Source organism: Ursus americanus, chromosome 36, assembly GCF_024610735.1.
Source record: "Ursus americanus isolate L20-20 chromosome 36, mUrsAme1.1.p, whole genome shotgun sequence".
In the NCBI taxonomy this organism is placed as follows: domain Eukaryota; kingdom Metazoa; phylum Chordata; class Mammalia; order Carnivora; family Ursidae; genus Ursus; species Ursus americanus.
The window spans coordinates 24318794-24337788 of record NC_142162.1 but is presented as its reverse complement, the minus strand read 5'-3'; the positions used below and the strand labels follow the sequence as shown (position 1 = coordinate 24337788).

Here is an 18995-nt window from a genome sequence, read left to right as displayed (position 1 = left end):
TATAAGATGTGGAAACTGCAAACTGGCCTTCCCAGATTCCCTTGCAGCTTGGGCATTCATCACCTGGGCTCCATTGATCAGTCAGGGCCTTTAGTTCAGAGGCACACAGCAGAGGAAGCAGGCACAGTGTAGAGCCCATGTGGGACAAGATAGAATTGGAAACATCTGATTCGAAGGGCTAACAGTAGGGGAGATTCTTGTGTCCAGTGGTCAGTCAGCAATGCCAGCTGCAGTATCTATGTTCATTGGGGTATTCCCTGAGCAGTTCCTTGGTAAGGTTTAGACACTGTTCCTGGCTGTATAGACCTGAAACATGACTCTCTGGCCCATCTTGAGATTCTGTGAACTACTTAGTGTCCTTTAATCCTGTCTGTACAATGGAGTAAACATTAGTCACATGTGGCTATTTAAATTTAAATTAAGTAAAATGAAAGAAAAATTAAAATTCAGTTCTTAAGCTGCACAAACTACATTTCGAGTGCTCAATAGCCACATGAAATTAGTGGCTACCTTATCGGACAGCTCAGAAACAGAAAATTTCTATCAGCACAGAAAGTTCTATTGGACAGAGCAGTTTAATAATCAATTTCTTTTACTGCTTCAACTAGTTAAATGAATTCCATTGTTTGAACTAAGAACTCCAACCAACTCACTATGATAAGGATTTAAGTCTTTATTGTAAAAGCAATGGGAAATCATCAGAGTTTTTCGTGTGTGTGTGTGACATGATGAGGTCTCTATTTCCGAAAGATCACCTTTGTTTCAACATGAAGGAGGAACTGAAAAGGGAATCACAAGCTCTAGCTCCAGTTCATTGTGGTTTGATCATGAGAGTTCTAATTCAAATATTCACATACCTAACAAATTTTGAACATTTGCCAGGCATCTTTTTTTTTTTTAAAGATTTTATTTATTTATTCGACAGAGAGAGAGACAGCCAGCAAGAGAGGGAACACAAGCAGGGGGAGTGGGAGAGGAAGAAGCAGGCTCATAGCGAAAGAGCCTGACGTGGGGCTCGATCCCAGAACTCCAGGATCACGCCCTGAGCCGAAGGCAGACGCTTAACCGCTGTGCCACCCAGGCGCCCCTGCCAGGCATCTTTTGGCTCTGGAGATACAGAGGTAAGAAAGACATGGTTCCTGATCTCAATGAAGGCCTATGCTGGTTAAGCATACAAATAAAAAAAAAACATATTTGTGCTAGGTTACGCTGTGGTTAATGCAGAGTCTGAGACAGAGGAATGTGACTGCCCTCATGTGGCTTCCCCGTATGAACAGTCCTTGGGGAGTGGGAGATCACCATGGCTTTGCAAGTCCAGGATCTTGTTTCAAGTTATTCAGCACACCCACTAATTAAACTTAGAGGACATCAGTGAATCTGTAAGGGTGCCAATTTGATAATTTACAACTGTAACTTTAAGTTAGAAAATGAATTCCATCTTATACCAGCTACTACTTGTACCAAATGTTAAAGACACCCTCATTCTTTTTTTAAAAAAAATGTATTTATTTATTTATTTGAGAGAGAGTACAATAACACAGAGGGAGAAGCAGACTCCGCGCTGAGAGAGAACCAGACGTGGGGCTTGAACCCACGACCCTGAGATCATGACCTGAGCCAAAGGCAGATGTTTAACTGACTGAGCCACCCAGGCACCCCCAAGACACCCTCATCCTTGTTCAAAATATTTGAGAGGCCACATTTGAAATCAAGAGTTTGTTTGGTGAGCAGAAAATCAGAGAAAAGGGTGTGAGTTGAAAGGTCGTGGAGTAGCTTGATGAAGCACCTGTAAACCTATGACAGTGAGCCTTTCTATGAATCAGATGCTGCCAGATTCATGTCTTCAGTTCTGCTGGCAGGTGGAGGACTCTGGGGAATCTCTCATTCATAGACTTGACCTCCAACCCCCTACTTATTTTCTATGAATAAGCACTGAAAAAAATCTTGTCTATTATTTGCTCCTTTGCTTCCTAATCTTCTTGCTTTCCACTTTCTTCTGTGTGCATATGCTCTCTAAGGATGGTTATAAATATGAACCCAGAGTTCCTCATAGTTCCCTCTTACGCGGTGGTAGTAATTACCACCATAGCCACATAGATTGGCTTTGGACACATCTTTTTTTTTTTTTTTTAAAGATTTTATTTATTTATTTGACAGAGATAGAGACAGCCAGTGAGAGAGGGAACACAAGCAGGGGGAATGGGAGAGTAAGAAGCAGGCTCATAGTAGAGGAGCCTGATGTGGGGCTCGATCCCGGAACTCCAGGATCACGCCCTGAGCCGAAGGCAGACGCCTTAACCGCTGTGCCACCCAGGCGCCCCAGGCTTTGGACACATCTAAAGGGTATGGCCTCAGCCAAGTTATATCTACTGATGGTTGGCTGATGTCTTTGGTAATATGTTTTTTTGGGAGAGAGTAACTGGCCCTCGAAATTGGGGGTGGAGAGTGGGGGAGGGACGGTTTCATTGTAGGGAAATGATAAGCCCTGAAAGATATCAAAAGTCATCGTCATCATCATCATCTTTTTTTTTTTTTTTTTTAAGTAGGCTCTATGTCCAGCGTGGAGCCCAATGCAGGGCTCAAACTCACAACCCCGAGATCAAGATCTGAGCTGAGATCAAGAGTTATATGCTTAACTGACAGGGCCACCCAAGCGCCCCAAAGGTCATCTCCTTTAAAAAAAACTCTGACACACTCCCTTACCAATCTCTCCTTCGTGTACACTGGCCACACTTCTGTCATATCTTCTATAACTCTTTGCTGTTATTTGTAAAATTGTCCGCCCCTATGGCGCGCCCTTCTACATTTAGCTGTAAAGACCTTTGGGAACCATACCTACGCTTACCGGTCTTGAATTCCCATTTAACACAACTAGAACACAACAGGAGGAGCTCCGTGTCTATTGACTAAATGAATAAAAGAAAGCCTCACAACTTGGCTAACGCGACCTGGGCCTCCTGTAAGAGTAAGGAAAGTAGTCTCGTTTCCCATCCCAGCCGCCCGAGTGCTCTAATTTGGGTAGCAAAGGGGTGAAATTTTCAGAGACAAACACCAACCCAGAGGATTGCCCAGGAGGTGAATTTGCTCAGGGAACCACTCAAAGGCCTTGGTAACTAGGCTTTCCTCTCCGAGAAGGGGGTGGGCGGAGGACGCTGTCCCCGCGCCGGGAACACTCAGAGGCCAGTGGAATCTACCTGTCCCAGAGAAGGTGGGGGCCCAGGGCATGTGACTCCGTTTCCCCGCGACAAGTCCCGCCTACCTTTTTCTCGCACTGGGTTCCTCATTTCCTTACTCCTGTTAACCAATCGCCGCACAGGACATCGCCAGGTTGGGCGGTGGTTGGAGGACTCCCGGGATCCGTCACTCGGAGACTCCGCCCCCTATTTCTTTCCAGCCTTCAGCGACGGAACTGAGCCGAACGTTTGTGAGCTGCCGGGCAGACGGTTGCGGTAGGTGAAGAGGGGCAGGGTGCCCAGCATTTTACCGCCCCAGTCCCATCCCGGGATACCACAGACGGGCCTCAGGGCCTCACTCATCCCGCCCAGCCAGTCCTTGTGGCCAGAATGGCTGAGGCCCGGGTCTGGACACCAGGGTTCCCTGCGCTGTTCTGGACTTCCTAGGGAGGAGGGGGGAGAACCGGAGCTTCGGTGCAAGCAAAGTTTTGGTTTGGGTGGGTTCAAACGACTTCGGAACGGGGTGGAGGTTCACTGTGGGCCCTGGCATCAATTCATCCAGGGCCGCTGTGACATATCTTCTGGGCGCTTACGTTGGCTGGGCTGTCACTTCAGGAATTATTCAGACCTTAGCCCAGGCAGCCTTCCTAATCTAAAAGATCCCTCCGGAAAGAAGGTGTCAACCTATTCTGTAAGCCTAAATAATTATGAAAGCCCCAGGGTGTGGTATTGGATGAGAACATGGATTTTGAAGAGGCACAGGTCTGGTTTCCAGTCAAGGAAACACCATATATCAGCAGGGTACCCTTGACTAGCCTTCTGATCCTCAGTTCCTTCATCAGTTAACCGATGGAAATGTCTCTTCCAGTGTTTCTATTAAAATAAGAACTTATAAAATAAGAATAATGTATATAGCCCAGCTTCTATATGTAATGAGCACATGGAGCGGGGCGCCTGGGTAGCGCAGTCGTTAAAAGCGTCTGCCTTCGGCTCAGGGCGTGATCCCGGCGTACTGGGATCGAGTCCCACATCGGGCTCCTCCGCTATGAGCCTGCTTCTTCCTCTCCCACTCCCCCTGCTGTGTATCCCTCTCTCGCTGGCTGTCTCTCTGTCACATAAATAAATAAAATCTTAAAAAAAAAAAAAATGAGCACATGGAGCTTTTCATATGACATTACTTTCTCACAGTTTTCACCAGGAAGCATTTTTATTATCCTCGTGTATTTGGAACTCTGCAAGGCCTTTAGTCTGTGTTCTATTGAAAACAGAATTTAATTGGCTTAGAACAGAGTGGTTGCATTTTGGAGATCTTTGGAGAAAAGTGCAGAATGGTTGTCTCCACTGGAAATGTCTTAGAAACTTGTGTTACAACATACATAACAAAATTGGCCATTTTAACCATTTTTAGATGTGCAGTTGTGACACATATGGTTGTGCAACCATAACGATCATCCATCTCTAGAACTTCCCAAATTAAAGCTCTGTACCCATTGAACAGTAACTCCCATTCCCTCCTCTGCCAACCCCGTGGCAACCACCATTCTGTTTTTTGACTCTATGAATTTCACTGCAGTAGGTACTTCATATAAGTGGAATCATTCAATATTTGTCCTTTCATGTCTGGCTTTTAGACATTTTTTTTAAAGATTTATTTAATTGACAGAGATAGAGACAGCCAGAGAGAGAACACAAGCAAGGGGAGTGGGAGAGGAAGAAAGAGGCTCCCAGCAGAGGAGCCCGATGTGGGGCTCGAACCCAGAACGCTGGGATCACGCCCTGAGCCGAAGGAAGACGCTTAACGACTGAGCCACTCAGGCGCCCCTAGACATTTTTAAAAAAGAAACTTTATTATGAAAACAACTTGCAGGCAGAGCCAGAAGTCCAATTACCCTTTTGTCATCTTTATGTATGTAACATAGGAATCTAATAAAAGATACTTTAAGATTAGAGAAATTTCTTAGAAGCCTATTACCTTCTTCATTGGGTAAACAAATATGTAAGTACTGCATACTTATATCCTTTTTTATTTTTTAAGATTTTATGTATTTATTTGAGAGAGAGACAGGCAGCGAGAGAGGGAACACAAGCAGGGGCAGTGGGAGAGGAAGAAGCAGGCTCCCAGCAGAGGAGCCCGATGTGGGGCTCGATCCCAGAACGCCAGGATCACACCCTGAGCCGAAGGCAGACGCTTAACGACTGAGCCACCCAGGCGCCCCCTGCATACTTATATCCTTAAAGCGAGTCCTTACATTTCTGTTTTTCAGCTCAGATTCCAAATGAAAATGTTTGAGAGCATTGACTCTATAGCCACAAGATCTGGCCCTGATCTTTGGGCTGAAATCTGTTCCTGTCTACCAAATCCCGACAAAGAAGATGGTGCCAACAATGCCTTCTCAGACTCCTTTATGGATTCTTACCCTGCGGGCACAGGCCAGAGGGAGGCCCCAGATTTTGCTGTTCAGCCTGCTACAAAGCCTTGGGCTCCCTTGCAGGATTCAGAAGTGTATTTAGCATCTCTAGGTAAGTTAGGCGTGTTTTTTTTTTTTTTTTTTTCTGAATCACAAGCCGGTGGCTTTAAGGAAGCATGTTGAAGTTCTGTTTCATCACCTGGTTTCTATTCTTTTTTTTTTTTTTTTTAAGATTTTTAATTTATTTATTTGACAGAGAGAGAGAGAGCACAAGAGCAGCAGGCAGAGGGATGGGGAGGGGGAGAAGCAGGCTCCCCGCTGAGCAGAGAACCCGCTGTGGGAGACAAGGGGCTTGGGATCATGACCTGAGCCAAAGGCAGATGCTTAACTGACTGAGTCACCCAGGCACCCACCCTTCTATTCTTTTTTTTTTTTTTTCAAAGATTTTATTTTATTTATTTGACAGAGAGAGACAGCGAGGGAGGGAACACAAGCAGGGGGAGTGTGAGAGGGAGAAGCAGGCTTCCCGCAGAGCAAAAAGCCCGATGCGGGGCTTGATCCCAGCACCCTGGGATCACGCCCTGAGCCGAAGGCAGATGCTTAACGACTGAGCCACCCAGGTGCCCCCCACCCCTCTATTCTTAATTATTATTGTTTTTTGTCCTCACCGCATGTATTTGTTAGATGTAATTCTAGGGGGGATGTTTCAGGTTGGTTGTTGAGAAGGAGTACCCGTCTCCTCTTTTTTTTTTTTAAGATTTTATTTTTTAAATAATCTCTACACCCACCGTGGGGCTTGAACTTATAAGCCTGAGATCAAGAGTTGCATGCTCTACTGACTGAGCTAGCCAGGTACCCCAGGAGCACCATTTTCCTTGTATATCCCTTAAAACGGTCTTTGTTACCTCCTGCCTCTGTTTCATCTGAATTCTGCTTCATTTCTTGGCATTCCATAGAACCTTCTTGCCTACTATTGGTGGTCCATATATTCAGATAACTCAAAAGTGTCAAACATTATGCCATCCTGAAAGAAAACCATGACCCCAGAGCTGCACGTGGATTTCTGATGAAACTACTGTATTGAGAAACTACTGTGCTAGAAAACTGTTCTATTAAATAGATTGATTGTTGGAATGGGAGCATGTTGACATAAAGTTCATTCCACCTCTTGTTAGTCTTTTTTTCCCCCCAGTCCTTTAATTTTTAAAAATATTTCCTCAAATATCTGTCCTGTATTCTTAAGTATTAATATTTAGAGAGGCTCCAAATACAGGAAGGAGATTCGGATTCTCCCACGCAAGTGAAAGAAAAATATCAGTCTAGGGAAGCGATTACTTTAGAATTGTGGTATCCTTTTATTATTAAACATCCATGAGACCCATCTACGTATCACAAAACCAGACTGGCAATAATTATTTGAGGAAGGAAAGGCAATTCAGGAAGAAGCTTTTGAGGAAGGACAGAAGGAGGAATCAGAATAGAGTTTACATGATCTCTAAGAAATGTCTTGGAAAAACAAAAGGAGTTTTGTTAATGTACTGGAGGAAAAAGATAAGAGAAAAACACAAGTGGATGGATAACGAGAAAGATCCAGGTGTAAGGTGAAATTTGTCTGGAAGCCACCAAAGGTAGGAGAGTAACACTTGCAGCCATGGCCAAGGAGGTTGACAATTCTGTTCTGTGGCAGTCAGAACATCTGCTTAATGATGACAAGGAGAAGAAACAGCAACACTCTGAGAAAGCTGGAGAACCAGATCCTATGGCTTTTGGTACTCTGTGCCCGGGGGTTGTAAGAAACTTTCATGAATTTGGTGATGATTTGATTGGTGAAGACTGGTTCGGAAAGTTAAAACTCCACTGATCTTTTCTAAAATCAGTTAGGAAGATGATTAAGGGGCACCTGGCTGGCTCTGTCAGTAGATCCTGGCTCTTGATCTCAGGGTTATAAGTTTGAGCTCCATGTTGAATATAGAGATTACTTAAAACTAAAATGTAAAAAAAAGATGATGATTAAAATTTCATTCTCTGAGGAGGAGAAGAGCCATTTCTGTGCCTGTAGCAGAATCCGGGAGACAATGGCAGGCAGCCGGGGAGTGTGCAGTGGTGCGTTTCTGCCTGCCCAACTTAAATCACACCTGACTGGGGACTGAGCACGCTCAGAGAGGGCAAGACTTTTTTCAGCCCAAAAGAGTACCTTCCGCCTTTAGACCCAAGGCCAGACAATATAAAAATTGTTTTTATTGTCAAATAGACCTGAATCAAAAAGAATCTAGGGGTGACTGGGTGGCTTAGTTGGTTGAACATCCGACTCTTGAGTTTTTCTCAGGTCATGATGTCAGAGTCATGAGATCAAGCCCCTGGATTGGCTCTGCGCTTGACAGGGAGTCTGCTTGAGGTTCTCTCTCTCCCTTTCCTTCTGCCCAACCCCTCCCCACTCACATGTACGCTCCTTCTCTCTCAAATAAGTAAATAAATCTTAAAAAAAAAAAAGAATCTACTATGAGCAACAGCTAAAAACTTAGCCAGCTCCATGTGAGATCTACATAATTCACATCCTCAAGGAGGCAAAAACTCCTCAAATATTTAACATTTCTCAACTGCAGGTTTTTTGCATGGGTAAACTCCTGGTGGTAACTTGCAGCAACAAAAGGTGGTTATTGTTTTGATGTGTGGGTGCTAGCTGATGTGGCTTGTTTAGAAATGAAAACAGGATTGCAAATCATAAAGTTTCAATTGGGTCTGGGCTTGATATTCACAACCCCCCCCCCCGCCCCAAAAGGCCATCACTTACCCATTTATTATCGTTGAAGCAAGACTACATTAAAGCAGAAGGCAAATGGTGATCCCCTTCCTCCCCTTCTTCAGTCGGTCCACAATTACACTTAAAATGCAAAGAAGAGTAATTAAACATCTATCATCAGGAAGCCATGTGGACCGCTCTCATTGGGATTACAAGATGTTTGTTTTTATTAGGTTCTGACATCCAGGCCTCAAGTTGAATAACTTTGAAAAATGTTGGGAGATTGCTTTTCTTTAATCAAGAATTTAATCACACATAGAGATCTTAAAGGTCTCTTATTATTGAGTTCTCATCAAGTCAATTTTAGTGTCTAATGAACCATTGGATCTTTCATCATTTTCTCTAATTCTTTCTCATGAGATTTGGAAACTACTTCATGTCACTATAACAAAAAGAAAAATCATATACTCCTCAGAGAGACTATTTTCAAGGAGTTGACACATGTCAAGCCAGGGGAAACAAGTAATGCCTTCGAGAGATACCTGCTGGCTTCTGCGATTTCAAAGAAAACGTGCCATTGATTTATTTATGAGAGCCTATGGCTTTTTTCCTTTCTGGGGTTAACCATGTATTTGAAAGAAAAAGAAAAATGTACATTTCCCTTTACCCGTCCTTAAAAAATGGGCTCTTTTGCAGGGAGTGTGGACGTACTCATCAGTGAGAAATTTTTTAAGTTGTCACCTCGCATTTTATTTATTTTTTATTTTTTAAAAAGATTTGATTCATTTGAGAGAGAGAAAGAGAGAGAGACACAGAGACAGAGCACAAGCCAAGGGGAGAGGCAGAGGGAGAGGGAGAAACAGACTTCCCGCTGAGCTGGGAGCCTGATGTGGGGCTCGATCCCAGGACCTGGAGATCACAACCTGAGCTGAAGGCAGACGCTTAACCATCTGAACCACCCAGATGCCCCTGTCACCTTGCATTTTAGACTTAGTTTCATTTCATACTCACTTTCCTTGTTAAGCTTCTTCTCCTCTTCTCTTTAGAGAAGAAGCTGAGAAGAATTAAAGGTTTAAATCAGGAAGTGACTTCCAAGGACATGCTTCGAACCTTGGCCCAAGCCAAGAAGGAATGCTGGGATCGGTTCCTCCAGGAAAAGTTAGCATCAGAGTTCTTTGTGGATGGACTTGATTCTGATGAGAGGTAATTGGTTCCCAGTCCAGTTCCAGGTGACAGTATTTCACGGGGGGCATTTCTCTTTCTCTAAAGAATTCAGGGAGAGTGACATTTGAGTCCAGATATTGGTTGGTATCAACATCAGCTTTTCTGAGCTCAAAATCATCCTTTTTACAGTTGCTCCATTTGCTCTTGGTCCAGTAGCAGATGTTGATATTTTTGCAAAAAAAGCCAATACCCCACCTACGTCTTGATCACAGATTGAACAGAATTGAGGAGAAAGCACTGTCTTCACTTCTAAGTATAGAATGTGCTTGAGAAAGTAGTAACCAACCCGCAGCTGGAACTGTGTCTTACTTATGACTCGCCATTGCCTTGGAGAGTTCCTGTCACACTGTAGGCATTCAAATTTGTGTAGACTGAATGAATTTCCTGAGCATCTGCTGTGTGAAGGCACTGCCCATGATGTCATGGGGCTGAGCGTGCTGGGGTGGAGGGGAGATGTAAGGAAGTTTTAGGAGCCCCCCTTTTTTTGGTCCCCACAACTATTCAGGGAGAGATGACAAATATATAAAAAGACATACCTAACAAAATAAGCATAAGAAAAGAGCAGGGTGAGCGGAAGTGACAGAACATGCTTTGGGAGGTGAGAGACCATGGAGCTCCCTGTGGGCTCTGGGGTTTGTGCCAGAGAAGGCAGGACTCGAACAGTATCTGCAAGGGGGGCCGGATGCAGAGAGGAGGAGAGGGCATTCTGCCGCAAAGAGAGGAACGATGCTCGACCTCTGGGAAAGAGACTCTGCCACTTCCTGGTTGTATGTTCTTGAGGAAGTAACCTGGGTGTGCCTCAGTTTCCTGCCCTGTAAAGCAGGAATAGTAGCTCTTCCCTCGTTGGGTTGTTGTGAGGGTTAAAGGAGTTACTATGTGTCAAGTGCTAAGAACAGACCTGGCACCTGGTAAGTACTAGGTAAGTGTTAGCTATGAGTAGTAGTCCTAATGGAATTTTAAAGTTCAGTAAGAAATGATTCAAAATAAAAAAAATCAGTGAGGGAAGTAAAAGCCTGAATTTTAACAAAACGTCTTAGGGAAACATCACCTAAGTTTGCAACATATCGTTAACATTGATTTTACGAGTCCCATGATGTCAGATGAAGATGTGGCTGCTTCATCATCAAATCGGGGACAGTAGGTGAATCAAACTTGTTAGTTAGATTTTACTTTTTAATTTGCAAAGCATTTTCCCTCACATTATCTTAAAGATTGTATCAGCTGCCCCCAGAGTCTTCAGAAATCAGTGTGGCATCTAAAATCAGACCAACTACCTACCTTCTGAGGGTTCAGAAAATAATACACATTTTGCTCTTTTCTGTCTCTAAAGACTCAACCCAATCAAGGCTTAAACTGCCCCAAACACAAGAGACTTGAAGATGCATGCATTTCCAACTCACCAGTAATCTGGTATTCTGTTCTCTCTTCCCTTGAATGTTTGCCTCCTTTCCAGTTCTGAGAAGAAAAGACAAAATTTGCTCCTGCCTAATTCTCAAGTAGGAATTCTTTTTCTTTTGAAGTCAGATCAGCACCAAGGCCGAGTGAATGTTTCCGTGTGTTTATCAATACCTACAATGATGTGATGTTCCCTTTTCTGTAGAAGCAACTGAAACAATTCTGTGAAAAGTGTGGTAGATGAAGATGAAATGCTCCTGGAGTACCTCAGGCCGCTGAGCTGTGGACGCCTGTTCCCGGAGCTGCCCTCTGTGGGAACACTTCTTTTGATCAATGTTAGAACAAATGCACCAGAAACAGTAGATACGCATTTATATGCAGACTTCAGAGTTTCTGTTTTAAACAGAGGCCATCTTGTAGGGCATTGTGTGGTTCTTCACGTATGTGAAGGCCAGGTAGGCGACCCTCCTCATGGCATGCCTTTGGCAGAGGAGTAATGGGCTGAGAAATCCTGTCTACCACACGGTTCACCCATTTTAGGTGTCTAAAATCTGCTGATGGCAGTTTGTGGCTTAAGACTTTGGGCTATTGAAGAGCACAGAATAAGGCTTACGTTATGTGTTATCATTTATAGTTTGCTCTGAAGATCTCATAAGCATGCGAGTGGAGGGTCTTGGGTACTTAAGGAAGGTGGGAGGGGGCACCCCCCCCTGCACAGATCCAAATCAAAAAAGAACCCTCTGGCATAGTGGCTATTTCTTGGTGGGAGAAATTGCTGCACAGATGTTTCCATCTTGGGAACTTGCTATAGGATGAAGTAAACAAAAAACCCCACAAACATGGTGCTTAGTGCAACTAAGTGCTGTAAGTATAATCGAGTCTCAGACTGCCTCAGGTATAGGAGATTTCAAGATGCTCACTAATACTCTGGCATTTATTTGAATGTTTCCTCCCTTGGACAATTTCCTCTCCAGTGTTGAAGAAAAAAAGGACTGAGGCGTAAGCTCTTCTGCTATTCTCGCCAAGCCTTCAGAGGCTGTGCATTTGAAGGGGGCCTGGTGCTGCTTATAGCCCAAGTGCCCACTAGGGGGTAAATTATGCCTCTGAGCTGCCAGGATGCACAGCTGTCAGCGGAGTATCGTCATTCTCCCCGTTAGCAGTGAAAAACAATTGTAGCAAGAAATTGGTGGTGGGCGGGAAGGCAGCATTTGAGTAACTGAGATAATCATTAAGTAATTAATCAGCCGGGTCTGATGCAGCCACCCTGTCCTCCTGCTCTCTCCTAGCACCTTGGAACATTTCAAGAGGTGGCTCCAGCCAGATAAAGTAGCCATCAGTACAGAGGAGGTGCAGTGTCTGATTCCTCCAGAGTCCCAGGTTGAGAAGCTAGAGGCCGGGGACAAGCCAGCGGCAACAGAACAATAAATTACGCACACACACACACACATGCACACACACACGCTGAGCAGCTGTCTTGGGTCCAGAGGGAACAGCGGAGAGCTCGGCGGAGCAGCAAGGAGAAATCTAGGAAGGGGGGCAAGCCCACCCGCCCACTCAACAAAGCAAACAGCTGTGGTCCCCTGAGGGCTTGCTTGGGGCTGGCGTGTGTGACTGTCTTGGATAAAGTGACTGACCCAGTGCATGCCGGATCAAGATACTGCTTTCCTTCGTGTCTCACAGCTTGCCGGAGCTCTGTTGCTGCAGGTGACAAAGTCCGCTAAGAATCTAGTGAAGCAGCAAGTATGAAAGTATTTGGAGAAACTGATACCCTTCGGTTTAATATAAGTGAGCCATATTTTTTCTTGCCTCTTCTGGATGGTCCTGCCTGCGTTCCCAGCATTCCCTTGGTTGATTGTCAGGGGTGAGTGGGGCCAAGGAGAATCAAGTCTGCCTCCTTGGACCCACAGCCCGTGTGGGTCTTCTCTAAGTTTGTAATAAATATAGGGACTTCAGGAAAAAAGGCTGCGCTCTTCCTTTGTCTGGTTTGTTCCTTGCGGAGAAAATGGACCAAAGTGTGAGAATTCGGGTGTTTGTGTGTAGATGTATATTTCTGATTTCATGCATGGTTTCTCCCCTAACTTCCTCTTGCACTTAAAAGGGGTCAGGCTTCAAATTAGACTTGTAAATATGGTGTTGGTATTTGACACCACTCCTGAATAGTACCCAGCTTGCTTGTGGCAGCTTTCCTGGCCGTTCTTGTTCAGTCTGTGTTGTCCATATAAAACGTTTCGCATCAGAATAGCTGTGTGTGTGTGGTGCTATTGACCTCCCCCCCCCCCCCCCCGCAGAGAGATGCTCCCAGGCAGTGGGGAGGGAAAGACAAGTGTGTGACAATGCAGAAGGGCGGAGAACCTCTGCCAGCCTTCTATTTTAACATGCACCCTCTGACAAGCCAGACCTCGGTGCTCTGAGGGTAGGATTCTGTGGCCAGGATTCTGTGGCTGTGGCTCCGTGGAGCTTCTTCCTGGATAATAGGTTTCAAGTCCCTAATGACGAACAGGGTGACCCTAAAAATCTGCAGAGAACATGTGCTCCTATCTAAATCAAGTATTTGCCTTGTCTGAAAGGATGAGAATCAACCAGGTAATTCCATATATTTGCTGAATCACAGGAATTTGGGGAGGGGGTAATTTCCAGACATATTTTCCTTTTTAAAAAATTGATTAGTGGTCTTAGCTGTATTCCTCCTGCTTTTTAATAGGATACCTTTGACATAAAGAGTGACCCTCTGTGTTCCCCGGACACTTTAAGGAAGCCAGACACTGACAATCATGTGGCCCTGGACTGAGCTTGCAAGTTGCTATCCCCGCCGTGGGGTTCAGGTGCTAGACCACACTCTTCCTACAGGGCCATCTGATGGCTTTCAGGGGGATGGATAGATTTTTTTTTTTTTTTTATAGACTGAGTTTTCTTCTGGGGGTGCCTGGGTGGCACAGTGGTTAAGCGTCTGCCTTCGGCTCAGGGCGTGATCCTGGCATTGTGGGATCGAGCCCCACATCAGGTTCCTCTGCTGTGAGCCTGCTTCTTCCTCTCCCACTCCCCCTGCTTGTGTTCCCTCTCTCGTGGGCTGTCTCTATCTCTGTCGAATGAATAAATAAATAAAATCTTTAAAAAAAAAAAAGACTGAGTTTTCTTCTCCCTGCATAATAAACAAAAATTATTCTTCTTCAGTAACAATTTAAGGAAAAAATCGGTAAGGTCTCAAAACCCTCTCCTAAAGAGCAGCTGATCATCAGACAGAGAATGTCTCCGTACCAGGAAGTAGTGTTTCTGTAATTCAGGCGAGATGCTACATATGAAAACCTGGGTGAGGTGTGGGAGGAAGGTCCCAGATCTTGGGCTACCTGCTCACTTAACTCTTTAGTAGAGGCAGATTGCCACAGAAGGGGGTCCAGTGAGTTGCAACTTTGATTTCTGATTGGTTTAGAGGTGACAACCTGAGTGATGGCTCTTTTTTTTTTTTTTTTTTTTTTTGGAGTAGGCTCCATGCCCAGCACGGCAGGGCTTGAACTCTCGGCCCTGAGATCAAGACCTGAGCTGAAGTCAAGAGTCAGATGCTTAACCGACCGAGCCACCCAGGTGCCCCAGTGGTGGCTCTCAAAACAAGTGAAGCACCATTTACCAAAACCAAACCTGATATTAGCTCCCAAAGCTAACTTATTAATATAGACTTAGCTTAGCTATTGAAATGGTACTAAACCTGAATCCAAGAGTCCTGGGTGCTGTCTTTATCTGTCGTGTGGCTTACTATGCGATCACAAAGAAGTCAAATGACCTCTTCGTGTTCCATTTCCCTTTTAGAAATTCTGCTAACCATAGGAAAAACTGCATTGGCCAGAAATGCTGATTTGTTTCCTTTGACCCTGGAAATTCCCAAGGAACTCCAGTTGGCATTTCCTCAAATCAGTAAAATATGAGTTGAGAGGGCTTTTCTTATTATCTCAAGTGAAACAGAAAGAGCAAATGGAGCGATATTTAATGCTAACTCTTAGAGCCAAGTAAGGACAATTTCCAGTAGGACAATGCAGAAATGAGGTGGCATACCCAAAGAAGGCTGGGTTAGAACCAGGGAGATAAGTGACTGGTGACCACCACTGTTCTCTCCTGGCACGTGGCGCTCATCACCCAGGGCTTGGGCAGATCAGTGCTGGAATGGCACAGGCTTGCGGCCAGTCCTGTTCCAGAAATAGGCTCTGGATGTAGGCACAGAAAGTAAACAAACATCCCACCAGCTGTTGCCGGAGCCGTGTCCCTCCCAAGCCGGCCTGCCCACCAGGACTATTGCTGGAAGAGGGAAAACGCCCTGGAGCCACTCCCTGGCCCTGCCGTAGAGTGACTCCCCAAGGTTGAGAAAAGCTCCAGCCACATGAAACAGGCAGTATTTTCCTGAAACTTCCGAATCACCCTGACCAGCTTTGGCCCTGCTTGAGTTGTAAGACTCACGACAGGACACCGCCATAGCGGTCTTAGGTTTGTGGGAGAGCTGTTTACTTGAACCCCGAAATGGGTTATTTGAGGCGCAGATTCATTCACTCAGTCAATATTTGTTGAGCCCCTGCACTGTGCATGGTGGTGAATAAAGCAAAGCCACATCTTCCCACGGGGAATGCTGGAGGGAGAGATATGACCTCGCTAATGAGCGCTGTAATCACGAGTGCTGCAGACTCAAGGCGTTAGCATAGGGAGCTTGAGCATATGGGAAGGAGCTCTGAGAGCCCTTGGGCAGTCAGGGTGGGACGTAGGAGAGAGGCTGTGTTAGGGAAGCTGAGTCCAGAAAAAATGAGTAGCAGTCAGACCGTGAGAATAGAGGGAGAGGAACATGGGGGCACAGCAAAGTCCCAAAAGGGGAAAACAGCATGTACATAGGCCTAAAGGCAGAATAAAGTTTGGAGACTGGAAAGTAGTTCAGTATAGCTGGAGCATAAAAGACAAAGGAGGAAGCATCAAAAGGTGAGGCTGGATATTAATAAACAAGGCCAGGTGTAAAGGGCTTTGTAAGCCATGTTAAGGAGCTTGGATTTTATTGTAGGGGCAAGAAGGAGCTAATGGGTCTTTTTTTTTTTTAAGATTTTATTTATTTATTTATTTACTTACTTACTTACTTACTTACTTCAGGGGTGAGGGAGCAGAGGGAGAGGGACAAGCAGACCCCATGCCAAGTGCAGGGCTTGATCCCATGACCAAGAAATCATGACCTGAGCCAAAATCAAGAGTGGGACGCTTAACCGACTGAGCCACCCAGGTGCCCCACTAATGGGTCATTTTAAGAGGGGCAGTGACAGGATCAGATTTGCATCTAGAAAGACGGTTAGGGCTGCCATGGGTACCACATGATTAAACTGATTAGGGAAGCACAAATTCACACTTGGCAATGATATGCTTATATGAATAATGCAGTTAGGTGGCTTGGGGTTTTCCCTTATTTATATTTTCTAGCTCAATTTCTTTGAAGTTATTGTTTCACTGTTACAGAACAAATAGAATCATGTTTGGCAGATTGCAAAGATGGACACGTCAGTATATCTCGTCCCACCCTTTCGTCCTACAGTACGTTGGCGACACTCTGTTGGGATGTTGGGTCAATACTCCCTCGCCTTGAACCCGGGTAGACCTATGTAACTGCCTTGCTAATAGAGTACAGACAAATAATGTGACTTCTGAGGCAGGTCATAAAAACATTCCACCCGATCCCACTCCCCCAAACATGTTCCTTGGTAGTTCTGAGCCAACATGTAAGATGTCTGGCTACCTTGAAGCCATCGTATAGAGTATAGTGTAGTCTACAGTACATGGAAGCGCCACGGGGAGACAGAGGTGCTCCCAGCAGTTTAGGCCCCAGGCATCAGACACAGCAGAGATTCAAATGACTTCAGGCCCAGCCTTCAAGCCACGCCAGCGGAAACCATGTGGAACAGAGACAAGCTGTCCCTGCAAAGCCCCGCAGATTTATGAACAAACTAAATGTCATGGCTTAGGCCACTGAGTTCTGGACTCGTTTGTTACTCAGCAATAGGTAACTGGCACGCCATGACCCGGGTTTCGGATTTTATGGAGGTAATTTCAAGTATTTTATTTTTCAGTCCCTTCTGGTTTCAAATAGTTACAGAATTTTAAGACTTACGCTGGGTGCAGTATGGAGAGGAGCAAAATGGGATGCAGGGGCCCGCTGTGAGGTGGCTGCAGTTGTCTAAGAAAGAGAGGACAGTGACTTGAGGACTTCTGTCTCCACTGAGGAGATAGAATATGCTGCAAGAAAGCATCTCTCCCACCCTAGCAATGAGAAATAGCCAGATAATCTGCAAATCATAGCTTTTCTTGCGTCCTCAGGAAGCTGAGGTCACAAGGCAATGAAATAAAGCCTTTTCAAGGACAGACACACATGAACAGTTTCAGCTTTAACAGAGCATAAGAACGAGGTGGCTGACCCACACGTGAGTAAGAAGAAACCAAAAAAAGTTTAACAGAAGTTAAAAGGCTCCATGCGGGCTAGCACGTCAGTTTAGAATAGCCGAGACTATTCCAGACACGGGAGAGTTGTACTCACAGGTAAGCTTTCTTCCATAGGCCTCCCCTGAGGTTCTGAGGAAAAGTGGGAGCAGGGCAGGAAATGGGAGAGGGCTTTCCTCCTCAGTGGTGCGAGCAACCAGGAGTTGATAAGGCGGCTGCTGGGGGAAGGCAAAAAGCCTCAGCTGCTTTCACAATCCTCTCCTATAAGCAAAAGCCTTAAGCCACTGGGGAAGGGGCAACAGATTCTCGCTTCAGGGGGAGTCATAGAAGCAAAACTGCTTCTGGGTGAGGAATAATAACCTTTTTGCCCTTCTTTAACACAGCCAAAGTTCCATTGCTTCAGTGAGGAAGAATGGAAGCCAAATCCCTCCATCCCAAAGGGAAAGCAGGAAACTATCAGCCATTACGGGCTACAGATTCAAGCAAGGGTCTGCTCTGCTGAGGGGGGAGGGCAAGAAACTCAGGCCACCCAAAACCAACCACAAATAGAAGGCAGAATTGGCTTTTAGAGGGAGTAGGGAAAAAGCCTCACTCTTGGCCGTGGGATGTGTCTAAGACTAAAGCTGAACCTGGATAACAGACACACACATCCTCAACCCACCCCCCTGCGTGGCCTGCCCCTCCAGGAGCCTAGCACCACAGGGCGAGCAAGAGCAGTCTACTGCCGGTGGAGGGGCAGCCATGTAGGGAGGGCTGAAAAGCTGAGGGTGGAGCAGGAACCCAGGAAAACCCTCTGACACCCCAGTACCCAGTCTAAGCAGCCCACCACGAGAGGAATTCAAAGCCTGTGATGCACTGAAGTAATGGCGGGAACGACAAGACCCAAACCCTACCTGACCCCTTACTCAACTGATTCAACCCCTCAGACCAACCGAAGAGGCATGCCCACTCCCAGCCATAAATACCATTTACCTCAGTCCCTGCTGTTTATACAGGATGGGCAGTCAATACAAATTTATGAAACATACGAAAAGGCAAGAAAGAAAAAAACCCCAGTCCATCGTCATAAGATAAAGAAATCAACAGAACCAGACTCCCAGATGACACAGATTTTGAAACTACTGGATGGGGACTTTAAAATAATAATGACTAATATGTTAATGGATCTAGTGAGAAAGGGTGGGCAACTTGCATGAACATACGGGGAGTCTCGACAGAGACATGGAAACTATAAGAAAGTCAGATGGAAATGCTAGAAATGAAAAACTTGATATCAGAGATGCAGTCCTTCCACAAGCTATTCCATACGCAGGCACAGCTGAGGAAAAAAACCAATGAACTTGAGAAAGGTCAACAGAAATCATCCAAGCTGAAACGCAAAGAGAAAAAAGGTGTAGGAGTAAGGAAAGAAAAAAGAGGGGCTTTTTAAAAAAGATTTAAGATTTTTAAGATTTTTTAAGTCTTTTTAAGACAATCCTTACTATCAGGGCACCTGGGTGGCTCAGTTGTTGGGTGTCGGCCTTCGGCTCAGGGCGTGATCCTGGTGTTCTGGGATCAAGCCCCACATCAGGCTCCTCTGCTGGAAGTCTGCTTCTTCCTCTCCCACTC

General features: G+C 45.3%; 1 protein-coding gene across 4 annotated transcripts; it reads left to right on the top strand.

Moving 5' to 3' along the window:
- The first annotated feature begins 3320 nt into the window (after window positions 1-3320).
- Window positions 3321-18956, top strand: CCDC32 (coiled-coil domain containing 32). Of its 4 annotated transcripts, none has more exons than XM_087859275.1 (4): window positions 3321-3449; window positions 5438-5693; window positions 9368-9524; window positions 17771-18951. In XM_087859275.1, the coding sequence occupies exons 2-4, from the start codon at window positions 5450-5452 to the stop codon at window positions 17934-17936; spliced, it is 567 nt and encodes a 188-aa protein (XP_087715401.1). In that variant the 5' UTR covers window positions 3321-3449; window positions 5438-5449; the 3' UTR covers window positions 17937-18951. The 4 variants fall into 4 exon arrangements, with proteins under 4 accessions (XP_087715401.1, XP_045626689.2, XP_087715403.1 ...); XM_045770733.2 differs by lacking the exon at window positions 17771-18951 and adding an exon at window positions 12227-13179 and having other exon boundaries at window positions 3322-3449; XM_087859277.1 differs by lacking the exon at window positions 17771-18951 and adding an exon at window positions 10999-12220 and having other exon boundaries at window positions 3322-3449.
- The last annotated feature ends 39 nt before the right edge of the window (window positions 18957-18995 follow it).

Coding starts and splice junctions, on each gene's coding strand:
- CCDC32 (XM_087859276.1), top strand. CDS start 5,450: ATGAAAATGTTTGAGAGCATTGACTCTATAGCCACAAGATCTGGCCCT. Junction 5,694..9,367: donor AGTGTATTTAGCATCTCTAG/GTAAGTTAGGCG, acceptor TCTTCTCTTTAG/AGAAGAAGCTGAGAAGAATT. Junction 9,525..17,770: donor GGACTTGATTCTGATGAGAG/GTAATTGGTTCC, acceptor TCTTTAACACAG/CCAAAGTTCCATTGCTTCAG.